The sequence below is a fragment of the Exophiala dermatitidis genome (genome assembly GCF_000230625.1).
Source record: "Exophiala dermatitidis NIH/UT8656 unplaced genomic scaffold supercont1.5, whole genome shotgun sequence".
NCBI classification, from domain to species: domain Eukaryota; kingdom Fungi; phylum Ascomycota; class Eurotiomycetes; order Chaetothyriales; family Herpotrichiellaceae; genus Exophiala; species Exophiala dermatitidis.
The window spans coordinates 2126640-2141718 of record NW_008751650.1 but is presented as its reverse complement, the minus strand read 5'-3'; the positions used below and the strand labels follow the sequence as shown (position 1 = coordinate 2141718).

Below are 15079 nucleotides of genomic sequence, written 5' to 3'. Positions count from 1 at the left end.
CCGTCAGCCGATGCAGCTCGCACCGACTTTATTATCAGGGCTAGTAAACGGATAATAGCCTTCTGCACTGGAGCTTGTGTCAAGGGACGTGGTATGATTTGTGAGATGTGGCTGAGAAGGGCGAGTTGAAAGTGTTCAGTGGTGATTGTTCCAGTCGGTCACTTGAAGTTGCCTTTACGCGCAAGTTCGCGGTGCCTGCGCTAGACTCAACCACGAATGTCATTGAACTGCAGCCACATCAAATCCCCAGAGCCTTGCACCGCCACATCTACGTGTGGCGCCAAAAAAAGTCTCGCCAACCAGACTGGTAGCCGAAATCTCAGCTCTTATGTCTCGTCCATGCCCCTTCTTTCCTGATTGAGGCTGTTTAGTCGATAACAATTAAAAGCAATCGAAGGTCACGTCTCGTACTGGCGGGTGTTGGATATCTTCAGCCCCAGATGGCCGTACAGCAAGCTGGAATTCCAGCTTGGAAACGGCTCGGTCTCAAACTAAAATATGCAAAAGATCCAACTGAAGATGTTTTGGCCTCCAATAACAGTCCAAGCCAGTCGTCCGGACAAGATGCTCCTACAGTAGAGCCCCCAAAGAAAAAACGCAGAGTTGAGCCACAAACCAGTGGTCACTCCAAGCCCGCTGGGAGTGGTTCGGAGCCTTCTCAAGTTTCTGAGCCAGCAGATGGAGAGCCTAAAGCAAAGAAACTGAAGAAACGAGTTTCATTCTCTGTTGACACCAAGGTGACTTCTGACACTTCTGCGACGTCTTCGCCGGCTCAAAAGCCAGAACACGGAACCACATCTGAAGCCTTGCCAGCGGAACCCAAGAAGGTAAAATCGAAAACGAAGACGAAATCAAAGCAGAAACCGCTTTCGGCCCAGAAACCAAATGCAGCCCTCGATTATCTCAACCAATACTACAAGTCTCGTTCAGACTGGAAGTTTAATAAAAACCGGGAGGTCTGGATCTTGAAGCATGCTCTCTCCGAGAACGACATTCCCAGAGAGTACGATTTTGCATTGGCAAAATACATCCATGGTTTACAGGGATCTGGCGCCCGTGAAAGGCTGAAAACACAGTGTTTTGACCAGTTACGAATGGTGGAATTATCTACCCCTTCTGAGGACAATCAAGCTCAAGATGAAGAGTTTTCCCGGCAATTCCGTGAAGCTCTTGACGAGGGACTCCGAACACAAAGCGACAGAGTGAGGACTGATGAGTTCATGGCTTGGCTCCGGCAGCAGTCGCGGGCCAGGCTGTTACTTTGGAGTCTGGGGATCGACGATCATGCAACCAGTTCGAATGGCACAGACGGTTCCGGTGCGCAAATGAAACCAGCGACGAAGAAGAAGCGGAAGAACAGGACCGTGGTCGTGGACTATGACACTTCTAGTTCCGACTCCAGTTCAGGTTCTAGCGAGAGCGAGAGCGACAGTGACAGCGACACCGACAGTGATGAAGACGACCAGGAGAGCAAGAAACAGCACCAGCCTGAGGAAGAGACCTCCAGCAGCGGGAGTAGTGAGGATGATACGAGTAGCGACAGTGACAGCGACAGTGAGAGCGATGACTGACACGTCGTTGACTCCAAAGGGCTTGTAGGATGTGACAGGATCGGCGCCTGCATGGCATCCGGCGGTGGTTTGGGAACAAGTCTGAAACAGTCCGAGTCATGGTTCGAGTACAATTTATTATGGCAACTTGAAGGTGCTTCACAGTGCTCTAAGGACACGCCTGATGCTCCCTGTGGACGAGATAGTACTGTACCTACCCAGGTAGCGCCTCAATAACTCGTTGTACTACCCAGGTACTAGTAACGCACTACTGTGTACAGTTCTTCAGTTCTTGAAGTTGTGCAGTGCTCGGCTACTACTAGGAACCTGTTTCAACCTATAAGGGCGCTAACAACTATTAGTGGACCGTACTAGGAGTTCAACAAGTTGCACCCTGCAGCCGGCCTCGGAGGGTTGTCATATGGGGATTGGCAGGTGCCTGGAGTCTGTTTGCGAGTCTGCTGCGTCATTCCTTCAGCCTGCACAGGTAGAGTGACGGAAGGGGAAGGACTAAGTCACGGGCCAAGGGTTACAGCCACTCCATCCCCGAAACAGTCCAGCCACCACCACTGCCATCACCCACCTCTCTCTTGTTGTCCCTTCTATCAACAAGCCATCCTTTGCTGCATCTACAGGCAGCTCGTCTTCATCCGCATATTTGTCTCAGGATAGCGTTTGGTGGTTGCAAGTATGAAGAACACTTTCATCGTCGCAGCCGCTGCGCTGCTCGGTGGTGCCAATGCTGGCATGCACCGTATGAAGCTCCAGAAGGTCCCGTTGGAGCAGCAACTGGTATGTCCCGCCGTCTGCCTCAATCGATCGATCATTCATCTGACTCGGATGCACTAGAGTGCCGCAAACATTGGCGACCACTTGCGAGCCCTTCGTCACAAGTATACGCAAAAGACACTCGGCGGCCCGGCTGAGGACATCTTCAGACATACGTCGATTGATATCGATAGCCCGCACGAGGTCCCGGTGGAGAACTTCTTGAACGCACAATGTAAGCTTACACCGCCCATTCATGATGATATGTCGATTATGGGCTGACGCTGGAATGAATAGACTTCAGCACCATTGCTCTTGGGACGCCACCTCAGGAATTCAAGGTAGTCCTCGACACAGGCAGCTCCAACCTCTGGGTTCCCAGTTCCGAGTGCGGCTCGATCGCCTGCTACCTCCATCAGAAGTATGATTCCTCCGCTTCCTCTACATACAAAAAGAATGGGTCCGAATTCGGCATTCGATACGGCTCTGGTGAGGTGGCTGGCTTCATCTCTCAGGACATTCTGCGGATTGGAGACCTCAAGATCAAGGATCAACTCTTCGGCGAAGCAACCAGCGAGCCTGGCCTCGCATTTGCGTTCGGCAGATTTGATGGTATTCTTGGTCTTGGCTATGATACCATCGCTGTCAACCATATTCCTCCTCCCTTTTACAACATGATCGACCAGGGGCTCTTGGATGAGCCTGTCTTTGCCTTCTACCTTGGCAACACCAATGATGGAACCGAGTCTGAGGCAACTTTTGGTGGCATTGACAAGGACCACTACACCGGCAAGATGGTCAAGATTCCCCTGCGTCGCAAGGCATACTGGGAAGTCAACCTTGATGCCATCACCTTTGGCAAGGAGACTGCTGATCTCGACAACACCGGTGTCATCCTTGACACTGGCACTTCATTAATTGCTCTCCCTTCCACTCTTGCTGAACTACTCAACAAAGAGATCGGTGCCAAGAAGGGATTCAATGGCCAGTACACAGTGGAGTGCGACAAGCGTGACTCTCTCCCAGACGTCTCCTTCACCCTCAGTGGGTACAACTTCTCGATCACAGCTTATGACTATATTCTTGAGGTTCAAGGCTCTTGCATCAGCAGCTTCATGGGCATGGACTTCCCCGCTCCCACTGGACCCTTGGCCATTCTTGGGGACAGGTGAGTCATTATTCCCACGCTGTTTATTGTATTGTCTACTAACTTGACTCAGTTTCTTGAGACGCTGGTACAGTGTCTATGACCTCGGCAACGACGCCGTTGCTCTCGCTCGCTCCAAGTAAATCCGAAGTCTATTGGAAGGGCCGCACATGTGTTGCTGCTAAGGATGGATATGCTACTATGAGGCTGAGATGCTACGAGGCTTGGAGGTGCATCGTAATTCCGTGGATGGCATTGAAGGAGTCTACGTGGTTTTGTAACTGGGCTTAAGCCTCTATATTCACGTCTCTTATTTTGCTGTACCACATACAACTTCAATTCCAAAGCAAGCCCAATATTCAGGCCTCCTTAGATCCAAGGCCTGGAACCTATAAAAGCTTGGAAGCATTGAGGCACTTTACATGCAAATCTCATGATCCGTACATCTGTACTAGCAGTGCAGTACTAGGCTGGCCTCCATGCTCTGCCGTAACTGCTGTGGCGCCCGTGGAAAGCGCTGCGTCACATGTCCCATTCGTAGACTAGCAATTGAGCAATTATGTGCGTTCTTTGTCCCCGACGGCAACAGGCGGGGCACTCCCGGCAGGACCAAACCCCCTACGGACTAGTACTCTGCTGCGGCCATTAAGCATAAAGCTGGGAGCTTTGGCTGTTCCCCGTCGCCCGCAATGCAATGCGCTGCAAAAGCTACACTACTACGAAGTACAGCTATTACGATTTACTAGCTGTGCACTTTGGTTAACCGCATACTAGTACAAGCACTACGTACTATATCTTCCCTCTACTACCATCGAGTGCAGTGGGCTATTAACACCAAAAATACTACCGCGCAACTGCTTCAATAGTTTAGCCCACCAGTCTCACCACCCCAAGATCCCAGATCTCAGATCTGACTTCCGTACAGTTCGCGTTTCCTGAGCCGTGCTACAGTCCACGTCCCGCATACATCGACACCCGTGCAGTCGCGGGATACGACCGTCCCTTCGACCCTTCGATTCCAATCACCCTCGAAAGGTCACGCGATTCTCGAATTGCCCTCCCAACTTGCTGGACCGTCTCCTTCCACCCTCGTCCTATCATACTACTCATAAGACGGCCCAAACCCTTCTCCTCGCTTCACGCTACTCCAACAAGGCGCTCCAAGACCCCCGGCGGCATCATTCGGGCTTGCCATCGCGCCTCGATCCCGGACCTGACTCCCACTTACATGCGCTGGTCAATGAAAGTCGCAATCCAGTCGCGTTCGGAATGCTATTACGACTCCCCAAGAATCTGCACTACCCTCTCACTATCACCAAGATAGAGAAGCGCGTCGGCGAGTTTGTCTCTCGCGACGACGACCTTTTCCTTTATTCCTATACCACAAAGGTCAAGGAGGGTAGCCGCTATGATGATGAAGAGCATGAAGTGGAAAAGAAGTTTGTCTCACATTTCGCCAGCACCCTTGAGGGAGTGATCAAGGGCTGGCGCGTATGGGAAGGAGACGTCTTAACCCATCCGTAAGCTAGTTTGAGGTGCTACATAGGGCCGATCTGAATACTGACTGTTTGCAGGGTAGATGTATGTGAGATTGAGGAAGAATGCCCGCATACCGTCCAGTTCCTGGGTATGTGTACCAATTGCGGGAAAGACATGACAACGTAAGTTTGGTGGCTCATAGAAGCTCTTTCGCCACTGCTGACCGTCCACGAGTGTCCAAGCAGGCAGCGAGACCACCGATGCCGATCGGGCACCCATACGAATGACCCACGACACTCCACATTTGACCATCAGCAAGGAAGAGGCAGCTCGAATCGACGAGGAGGCAAAGCGTCGCCTTCTCTCTTCGCGCAAACTCTCGTTAGTTGTCGATCTCGACCAGACAATCATTCATGCGGCGGTGGATCCTACGATAGCGGAATGGCAGAAGGACAAGGACAACCCGAATTACGACGCTGTCAAGGATGTGCGATCTTTCCAGCTCATCGATGATGGACCTGGCATGCGGGGCTGCTGGTACTACATCAAACTGAGACCAGGCCTGACCGAGTTTCTGGAGCACATTTCTCAGCTGTACGAAATGCATATTTACACCATGGGAACCCGACAATATGCCCAGCAGATTGCGGCAATTGTGGATCCAGAACGTAAGTTTTTCGGCGATCGCATTCTCAGCAGAGATGAGAGCGGGAGTATGGTAGCCAAGAACCTGGAGAGACTTTTCCCTGTGGACACAAAGATGGTCGTAATCATTGATGACAGAGGGGATGTCTGGAAATGGAGCGCAAATTTGATCCGAGTTCGGCCGTTCGATTTCTTTGTGGGCATTGGTGATATCAATTCAAGTTTCCTGCCCAAGAAGGAGGAAATACAGACGACACCAAAATCCGAAGGCCAAAGGCTGTTGGAGAATGGCGAAAAGACAGAAGATGGGGAGGGAGACTCCAACGGTGTGGCAGAAGACGGCACTTCGACGATTCAGAATGGGACATCAGCCCTCGAACAACTCATTGCCATGAGTGGCGGAGATGATCCGGCCGTCCGGGAGCTACAGAATAAAGGACAGGAAGAAATCATCACGTCACAGTTGGAAGACAAACCCTTGCTCAAGATGCAACTACAGCAGGACGAGAAAGACGAAGCAGAAGCTACTAATGGGGAGCAGGCCGCTTCACAATCCACCGAGTCAGACTCAAGTGATTCCTCCGACTCGTCAGAAATGGTATCTTCTAAGGCCAAACCCCGTCACAGCATTCTGAAGAATGATGACGAGGAGCTCATCCATCTCGAGGCAAGCCTCACAGCTGTCCATGCCGCCTTTTACGCCGAGTATGACCGAAAAAGACTTTCTGGGAAAGGAGGCCGTGTGGCAGCGCTGGCAGGGCAGGGGAAGGCACCACTGCCTAACAATGATGAAGAGAACGGAACGCCTGTGGACCTCCTCCTTGTGCCCGATATCAAGAAAGTGATGCCGGCTATGAAAATGAAAGTTCTCTCTGGTGTCACAATCGTGTTCAGCGGGGTGCTTCCTCTTGGAACCGACATTCAGAGTGCGGACATCAGTACGTGGGCAAAGACATTCGGAGCCACCATTACCGACAAGGTTGGCCGAGGCGTCACTCACGTGGTGGCTGCCCGACCAGGAACTGCCAAGGTCAAACAAGCCGTCAAGCGGGGAATCAAGGTGGTTGGGACCGCGTGGCTGATTGAATCAATGCAACAATGGCGGAAACTGGATGAAAAGCCATATCTGCTGGAAGGCGTGCGCAGCCAAAGGCACGATGCTTCCAGCGAGATCGGTGACAGTCTGGAAAAATCGATTGTGACGGCCAATGATTTCCTGCTCAGTTCGTCGGACGATGAGACCACAGGCTTCAATACCGAGGACGACCAGCCAGCACGGAAGAAGCTTAAGCTGGACGTCAGCCAGGATACTAATGCTACCGACGAGGACGATTTGGAGGACTTCATCGACGACGGTAGTCCGATAACAATCGACCAAGATGAGTGGGCTGATATTGATGCCGAATTGAAGGAATTCATGGGAAGTGAGGCCGAGAGCGAAAGTGACACAGATTCGGTCAGTTCCGCTCTGAGCTTCCGAGAGCGTCGCGCAGCCAAGAGACGGCGTGACGATAGTGGAGAGGCAGAACCTTCGGCCAGCCACGTTGAGCAGTCACCAACATCCAGGAGAACTGGGGCTGGTAGCGCTCTCAAGACGGTCGCCAATATCAGTAGTGAAAGAGAGTCGGAAGGAACAAATACACCTCTGACTCCGGACTTGGAGGAAAAGATCAGTGAGGAGCAACGAGAGGTTGAGGAGGAACAACAACGCGAGGAAGCAGAGGAAGAAGATTCGGATGACGAGTTTGCGAGAGAATTGGAGCGCGAACTTGAAGAAGCCGACGCTGAAGAAGAAGAGAAGAAGTCTACGGAATCTTCTTGATCTGGTTAGGGAAGATGATTCGAAAATGCTCCAGAAGGTCGTGATTGACCTGACCCTCTTTACATGTAGCGAGGCGTTTGGAAGCGGGCATTGGCATTGGCATTTCCCATCCGTTGCATTGCTGGAGGTTTATGCATACATGCATTCAGGATACCATGGCGACTCAACATGACCGCGTGGAAGAAGCCTTGCATAGCATCCGATGTACGTGTGACTTGATTTTCTGCAATGGCAGCAGAGCTTAGCTTAGCTTAGCTTAGGCGGGCTGTGCTCGAGAAAATAATTGTTCAAGTGTTCAGTGTTGCGCCCTTCTCATACAGTGCCACGTTCTCAGGTACAACTACAGTACATCTCATTCATGCCAGCAGTTCCTCATGCGGGAAATGGTTGCCCCGGCCCGGAAGTGTCTGTTCAGATAAAGTGTCTTCGGCACCTGCAGTCATCTCTTGCTTTGCCCCTCGCTTTCTTCAAGATTGCAGCTGAATTTGAACCTATCAAGGCTATTGGGACCACAAGGAAAGGACTGTGCCATGATCAGAGGTGAAGTTATAAACTCGAAGATACCCTTCTGCGGATATTGAACGCCAGTACTATTAGATGCAGTTACACTTTGCTTAGTATATTCAGATGAAATACTACCATGTCGACCATTCCGTACCGTACTGGTATATTGGTATACCTACTCTCTGATGTTTTTCCTTTTCCCATCTGTCATATCATCAAACTTTGTCATAACACATTCACATTCATTTCCAGGTCCATGTCCATGTCGAGATTTCGCAACCAGATAGTGTCCCATCATCTCCCGCCGGCGGCGCAAACAATACCTGTACTGTACCCTACCCTACCCTACCCTACAGGCCTGATTCTTCCCTTCAACATCGACTCGACATCACCAGGAACGGACTCATCAAGCACGGCACCAGGCTTGTGCGCAAGTTGCCACCGGCTCGTCTGTCCCGGGACACGGCCCTTGACGGGACGACACGGCCAGCGATCAAATCTCCGGTCCCGAATCGATTGATGAAGCCGCTCGTTAGTTCTGGCGGGATCGAGTCCTGCGGCATTAGGAGTCCGGACGCCCGACTTGGGCGGTAAAACCCAATTAGTCACGGTCCAGAAGGCGTCTGTGGCCTTTTTCTTGAGGCTTGACAATAGACCACTGGCCCCTCCACCTGCTGCTGTGTCGATCGCTGGGGGATATGTTGCGGTAGCCCAGGGCGTGTCGGCACCACCTGCTGCTGCACTGGCACTAGTAGTCGATTCAGCAAGCAAGTACGACATCCTATCACTTTCATCGACATCGACAAACGACAGCGTCTTTGTGCTGTTGCATTCCGATACCATCCAGCCCAACGCGATGTCCGCGAGTATCGAGTCCTTATCTCCGCCTCCAATGGCATGCGTGCCGCTGAACCAGACTTGTTTGACGCTGTTTGAACCGTTCGTGTTCGTGGTCACCCCGATCTCGGAATCCCACAAAGTCGGCAGAAACGCCTCTCGCGTCTCGTCCAGCGACAAGGCATGGAACCCATAATTGACCCGCGACGATAGAGCGGTATTATAGAACTCGAATTGTTCGCCTGTGTCGTTGTTCCCCAGGATGGGTTTTGGATCATGGAACCCCACGGTGTCCCAAACTCCCACGATCTCGACGCTGTCTTTGGCTCCAGGATGTAATTCGCCGCCTGAGAGTTCTTCCAGTCGAGCAATGTTCGGCTGCTGGGGGTGGCTGCCTTGGCTTTGGCTTTGGTGTTGGTAGTACTCTTGATACACGGCGCCGAAGCGGTCCATGCCCTTCTTGGTCAGTAGTCCGAGACTGGTGACGAGCCCGGCAATCGCTCGCGCAGTGTATGCTCCGCGCGAGTATCCGAAGAAATAGATCTGGTCGCCTGGATTGTAGTTGTGGGCGAGGAAGCCGTATGCGGCGCGCACGCAGGCGGACAGACCGGCGCCGTAGATTCCTGTTTTCCGGAGAGGCCAAAGAATAGTTAGTGTCAGTAAATAAATGAGCATGAGCTCCGCTTCACTTCCACCAGTCAACATAAAAGGAAACAAACAGGTTTAGTTGCCATTTCGAGCGGTGCATGGACGATAGGGTGGAATGAAAACATGAAGATTAGGAGGTATGGACTGATGAGACAAGGCATCTAGATAGTCCTGCCTCGTTATGGAGATGAAGCCGCAACGTGAGCGGGTAAGTGGGTTTGTCGAAGGAACAGTTTCGAATGAAATGCAGAATTGAGACGCCCACGCTTCGCGAGAACGTGAAGAACAACAGGAAAAGAAAAATCCTTACCTCCAGCGAGCTTATCCGCTAGGGCGCCGGTTCCCACACCGGGCTGATAATATATGATCTGCGGCACTTTCTGGCCATCCCGGTCGCCGAACTGGCTCAAGGCCCGCGAGAAGCGCGTCACGTTGGTAGGATAGCTATACGCTTCGCCGCTCACCGAATTCTGCCATGTTCCTAGGATGCATGACAAGGGAACGAGTTAGTTTTGATCCGAATGTTCTAGTGACTCTAACATCCTCCTCATGGACACGACATCATTGACCACCTTGGTAGGCCAGTGTGGGCATATGGCGCCGTTTCCCACCAGCATGAGTTGTGGAAAAGACAAATCGAATAATGGAAGATACACTATTTGACTTACCGTCACAGAGAACAATGAGACGCTTTGGCGTCGTCGTTGTAGAAGATGCCATTCTTCTACTCGTGCTCCACCGGCAGCCGAATGAAGAAAGCAAGACTTTATCGATAGAACGCAACGATCTAGAGTACCAAACAACGAACTGTGTACTCATCCACAGAACTCGAGTGATGTCGAAAGTAGGCAGAGCAAGCACTCCGGTGGTCTGGTTTCAGCTCTTCAGCTGTGGCGGAGTTGGAAATCTGAGCAAAGGGCTGCAGGACAGCTTGTTGGTCAGCTAGCGATGAGTCTTGTGATCGGCTTGAATATAGATGTTTGTCTGGAGAGAAAAAAGGACTGAGGGGCGCGGTTGTTCACGATACCACGGCCTGTGACTCGTTCAGGCAATGCGGGTTTGAGGACTGCGTATATATTTGTATACGTCGATTGATAAATGATGAAGAACACGAGAACTCGTATTGCTCAATTGAAAAGAGTCATAAGGCATCCAGGCAGCCAGGCAGGCAGAACAGTGTCTCGCTTGGGAGATCTAGCATGAAGTAGGGCGCAAGACCGGTGAGTAGGAGGCAGCGAGTTCCAAGAATCCAATCATGCCGTGCCGACCAGCAGCGCAGCATGAGCTGAGTCGAGTATAGGTGGTTGAGCAGCAGCAGCACCACCACCACCACCGCCGCCAATTCTTGGAAGCTGAAACGTCCAGCTGAATCCCCCTTGTAGGTAGATGGATAGTGGCCAGGTTTCGGGCAGAGGCCTCAGGTGGCTGGTATCACATGGTTGGCTCAGGGATGGTACACTACCTAGGTGAGTACTGTAGGTAGGTCGCAAGTCCGCTTCACAATCAGTAGCAGTTCAGCTTCGGCTTCAGCCTCAGCCTTGGCCTGTGCGAGAAGGGAGCCTGACTGATTTTCCCCTCTTTTAGCCCTGGCCCGGGGTACTTACAGAAAGTAGAACGGACTTGCTCTGGGGGCCAAGACAGCCCAACAAGAAACTGATGCACATCGCCCAGAACGGGGGTGCCGATCAGCCCGCCAGAGATCATTAGGAACGCCATATAGCGAAGTCATGCGACTCTCCACTAGCGGGTGGTGGTGGTGTGTACTCGAGTCAAGGAGACAGGGGTTATACTGGAGTACTAATACCTCCATATTCATGCCTGGGCGCATTGCCAGCTTCCTTCCTAGTAGTAGGGACCAATATGGGGGCAGCGCATCTGCCCAGACAAGTCATCAACTTCTCATGCCCGCGCAAAGGCGTTAAGGGTGTTCGTCGTAGATGGCAAACGTGACTCTTCTACAATTCACGAGGGTCGTAGGAATTGGTCGTAGGAATTGGGTGTGATCATGCGGTAATTTTATTCTTTCTGTCGACCAACCACCATTCCATAGACGGTGTTGCTCGCCCTGTTGCGTAACGTCAATCAACCATATGGTACGGTACGTTGAGTAGTACGTTATCATCTGCTCAATGAGTAGGAAACGTCTAGACTAGAAGGTTTGGTGTTTCGCCGACATCAACTTTCCTACAGGAACACTGATTGCTCCTACGAGCAGCTGCTCATGTATGGCCTAGACAGAATCCTCAGTGACCGATTTACTGGGTGCAGGGATCTGGCTGAAGCCAAATTGCTCTTCAGTCGGAAGCTCACCCGTGTCACCCGTATGGCTACCTTCCTCCGGTTTCCTCAGGTGGTGAGGCGTTGGAAGAGTCTCGCAGTGTTTCTTGAGCGCTTTGCCAAAGTTCCCAAGCAGAACAACTCCGGAGAACTCGACCGTGAAGCAGGGCAGCCAGAGACAGAACATGTCCCATCCTCCCAAAGTCCGTCAGGGACTGTCCTCGCTTGAGCAGAATGGCTGACGATTGTGCTTTTTGTCCTTTCGACATGATGACCTCTTAGATCTCCTTTCCAACTAGATGCCAGAAAGGGGTAAACTGGATCAGACTGCAACATGTCTGATCGCAGCTCAGCATCCCATTGTGCGTTTCGGCAAGGGATGCACGAAGCCAATTGACGGCTGGAAGATACATCAGACGAAGCTCGGCACCAAGGGAAACGACAGCCTGATTTGCTAATAGTGCGAAGACACATTGTCGAAAACACCCCACGAGAGAGGTGCCTGCGAGTCCGCGGATGGTTTCGACAATATGATGGCTGGCGAAGTCTTGTTCATGTCTTGCTGACTGAGCTGTTCAGATCTTTCTCTGCTGAGACATTACCCTCGGAAGACGTAGCTTCACGAGCTCTTCTCTCCAATTCTCGCTTTTCCCTCGCCCGTCTCGCTTGCTGCCTTCTAACATTGACAGGTTGATAAAACTCGTTGAAGTTCATCACGACACCCAAAAAGCGGAGATTCACGTCCGGTTGGTGACCTAGATCATATAGTAACATGCTCAGCCGTGACCGGAATTCCGCAGACAAGGCCAGTTGCCTTGCCCTCAGCGAGTTAAGGTGACCCTCATCGTCTGGGATGCCAAGGTTCGCCATCGACGGAGCAGGGGAGTCACTGTCTTCCGGTAGCAGCTGTGACGCCTTGATTGGTCTCCCTCCTGCCGTAGAAGTGGGTGTGCTTGCTCTAGAATCCCCCATGAGATCTTTCTCCGTGATGCCCCATTTCCCCTGTGCGGTCCGCCGCTCGATCTTTGCGCTGAATTGCTGCCTTCTAGTATATTCGGCGACGCTGTACGAGTACAACGAATCGACGACTTCACGGTAGTTCAACATGCACTTCAAGATGTGATGCACTTGGACAACCAGACTGTCCTCTTGCTGCCCGGTAACGGGATGCTTTTGCTGGCCAATGAGGCCTTTCTTGGTGATATTGTTGAGATAGGTAGTATGAGCTTCGATCAGGTCGTCGAGAGTGGCTTCCGGCTTATCCAGGGCCGCTTGCAGCTTCTCCCAGCTAGCCTCGATCACTTCAAATAGAAGGTAGTATTGAAGTTGGTTGACAAAGTGTACCATTTCTGCGACCACGCAGCTAGAACGCTTCCAATCGTTGCCTAGCTTATCGCCAACCGCAGCCAATACACCTCGACCTCCTGTCATACAGCGTTTGCAAGTCGTGTTGAGAGAGAACTCTACCCGCTTGATCCTCCAGAGCAGATTGAAGATCTTGAGGTACTGCGTGTTGGCCCATTGAGTGACCACCACATCGCAAGGTGCACTAATCTTGTATTCCAATGTGAAGCAGTCCCAACCAATCTCACCCGTGGACAGCTCGAGCATCCGGGCATCCAGTCGTCGCAGAACCTCGGGATCGTCATACTGAGCGTTGGAGTGGCGAATGGCATGTTCGAGCTGTGACGTGAGGTTGTGGCGGTACATAGAATTGACTGGACGATCGAGATGTTGAGCTAGCGACTCGATGAGCAGTTCGAAGAAATCCCCCTGCGCAAAAAGCATGTATTTCTTGATGGCCACCAGGTGTGTAAACAATCCAAACTTTGTCGACATAAGGTGCGTCAGCCGCGACATGGTCGTCCGGTAGGCAAGATCAATTGAAGACGACAAGCTGGCCGTATTGGCGTAGTCTAAGGACTTTGAATTCGTCTTGGAATATTGAATAACCCAATCGGAGTCGCCACAATTGTGGCGGATGAAATTGAGCGACTTGCCGATCAGAAAGACCTTCCGGGCAAACTCGGCTGAGACTATGGAAGGAATCAGACTGGAGTCGACCTTGTATTTTTCCTCCCATACAGATGTCGCGACATGCCGATGGTCAACGGTGGGTTGAGAGCTGGGGTCAGGTTCAGTGATGAAGAATTCATGAAATGGGTCGATCAATTCCCCATCGTAGATCCAGTGCCTCAGCATCTCATAGAAGGGGCGTGCAACCCGGGCAAGCAGTCTTTCAGCGAAAGCGGCAACAAATGGGTCGCCGTGAGAGGATGCCAAATTATGGATGAGGGAAATCATCTGACCACCACGCTGCTGTCTCGAGTCTTCCACTATCAGTTTCATGAGCCGTAGACCCATTGTAGCGTCTCTGGTCCATATCAAACATCGTTTCAAGGTGACGCCGGTTGCGCAACCGGCTTTTCGATCCTTAGTATTTTCAACTCTAGCCAGGGCTTGTCTGATCTCGCTTTCCAGGGAGGCGACTAGACTGAGATATGATCGCAACTCGTCTTGGATGGCAGAACGCAGGCTTTGATCCATTAATCCGCCATCTTGGGCTGCGGCATATTCAGATAGACCCCGGTATAGGAGGCATGGCTCTGCAAGGGCATAAAGTAATGAGATAATGGGTACAGGTAAAGTTGGAGGAAGTTTGATTGTGGTGGCAGAGGTAAACTCGAGATGCGCCGAAGAGACACCCTGCAGATTGAACGGCAGATCTCGTAGCAGCTCCAAGTCAGTAGGACCAAGTACTTGCTGTTGCTTTTCTTGAACTTGCTCGACGGGCACCTGACCTGGAGAGTGGACAATTGCTTCATTCTTGTTGTTCCCATGTCGCAAGAATGTATTCTGGTCATGCCGCTCTTGTCTTAATGTAGGGGGAAATCGGCGGCCCGGCGGAGTCGCAGGCTCGCGTTCGTGTGTCTCTCCCTCTACTCCATCTTCAGAAGCAAAAGATTTTCGTCTAGGCAAGTCCTCCCGCTGTGGAATGTTGGCAAATTGATTTGAGCCTGTTAAGGGAACGCGTGGGCGCGGCTCCGGGATGGTCGGCTCGGACAGCTTGTAGAGGAGGTATAGGATTGCCCATTTCTGGTTCAGAATCGGAATTGCAAGGAGTCGCGAGTACAGATTGCTGAACCGGGCAGCTTTCTCTGGGGATGCATTTTCGCGTAACAATTTTCTCTTGATGAGATCCTGCGCTTGATTGGTGTCAGGTGGCAGTCCGTTGTCAGCATCGTAGACGAGAGCTTTTGCATTCTCGATGGCGCGTTCAATGCGAATCTCAGTGTCTGTATCGTCCTGGTCGGGATTCGAAGGTGGCACGAGACTTTCGAAAAGAGAGGTCAAGGTACCGTCAACGCGATTCAACCGTGGATCCGCCATGGACACGGCCGA

General features: G+C 51.8%; 5 protein-coding genes across 5 annotated transcripts; 3 read left to right on the top strand and 2 right to left on the bottom strand.

The window, feature by feature from the left end:
* The first annotated feature begins 161 nt into the window (after positions 1–161).
* Positions 162–1862, top strand: HMPREF1120_06344 (uncharacterized protein). The gene has a single exon (XM_009160545.1). The coding sequence runs from the start codon at positions 441–443 to the stop codon at positions 1569–1571; it is 1131 nt and encodes a 376-aa protein (XP_009158793.1). The 5' UTR covers positions 162–440; the 3' UTR covers positions 1572–1862.
* Position 1863: 1 nt separating this feature from the next.
* Positions 1864–3941, top strand: HMPREF1120_06343 (vacuolar protease A). The gene is made up of 4 exons (XM_009160544.1): positions 1864–2342; positions 2400–2553; positions 2616–3486; positions 3539–3941. The coding sequence occupies exons 1-4, from the start codon at positions 2241–2243 to the stop codon at positions 3606–3608; spliced, it is 1197 nt and encodes a 398-aa protein (XP_009158792.1). The 5' UTR covers positions 1864–2240; the 3' UTR covers positions 3609–3941.
* A 221-nt stretch (positions 3942–4162) lies between these two features.
* HMPREF1120_06342 (protein phosphatase) lies at positions 4163–8140 on the top strand. Its single transcript, XM_009160543.1, has 3 exons — positions 4163–4985; positions 5040–5126; positions 5179–8140. The coding sequence occupies exons 1-3, from the start codon at positions 4735–4737 to the stop codon at positions 7409–7411; spliced, it is 2571 nt and encodes an 856-aa protein (XP_009158791.1). The 5' UTR covers positions 4163–4734; the 3' UTR covers positions 7412–8140.
* A 120-nt stretch (positions 8141–8260) lies between these two features.
* On the bottom strand, positions 8261–10120 carry HMPREF1120_06341 (uncharacterized protein; the record flags this gene model as incomplete). Its single annotated transcript, XM_009160542.1, has 3 exons — positions 8261–9375; positions 9711–9881; positions 10069–10120. 3 exons carry the CDS (start codon positions 10118–10120, stop codon positions 8261–8263), a joined length of 1338 nt encoding a protein of 445 aa, XP_009158790.1.
* A 2109-nt stretch (positions 10121–12229) lies between these two features.
* HMPREF1120_06340 (uncharacterized protein) lies at positions 12230–15067 on the bottom strand (the record flags this gene model as incomplete). Its single annotated transcript, XM_009160541.1, has 1 exon — positions 12230–15067. The coding sequence occupies one exon, from the start codon at positions 15065–15067 to the stop codon at positions 12230–12232; it is 2838 nt and encodes a 945-aa protein (XP_009158789.1).
* Positions 15068–15079: the final 12 nt, after the last annotated feature.

Coding starts and splice junctions, on each gene's coding strand:
- HMPREF1120_06344 (XM_009160545.1), top strand. CDS start 441: ATGGCCGTACAGCAAGCTGGAATTCCAGCTTGGAAACGGCTCGGTCTC.
- HMPREF1120_06343 (XM_009160544.1), top strand. CDS start 2,241: ATGAAGAACACTTTCATCGTCGCAGCCGCTGCGCTGCTCGGTGGTGCC. Junction 2,554..2,615: donor GAACTTCTTGAACGCACAAT/GTAAGCTTACAC, acceptor TGGAATGAATAG/ACTTCAGCACCATTGCTCTT. Junction 3,487..3,538: donor TTGGCCATTCTTGGGGACAG/GTGAGTCATTAT, acceptor AACTTGACTCAG/TTTCTTGAGACGCTGGTACA.
- HMPREF1120_06342 (XM_009160543.1), top strand. CDS start 4,735: ATGCTATTACGACTCCCCAAGAATCTGCACTACCCTCTCACTATCACC. Junction 4,986..5,039: donor GGAGACGTCTTAACCCATCC/GTAAGCTAGTTT, acceptor GACTGTTTGCAG/GGTAGATGTATGTGAGATTG. Junction 5,127..5,178: donor TGCGGGAAAGACATGACAAC/GTAAGTTTGGTG, acceptor ACCGTCCACGAG/TGTCCAAGCAGGCAGCGAGA.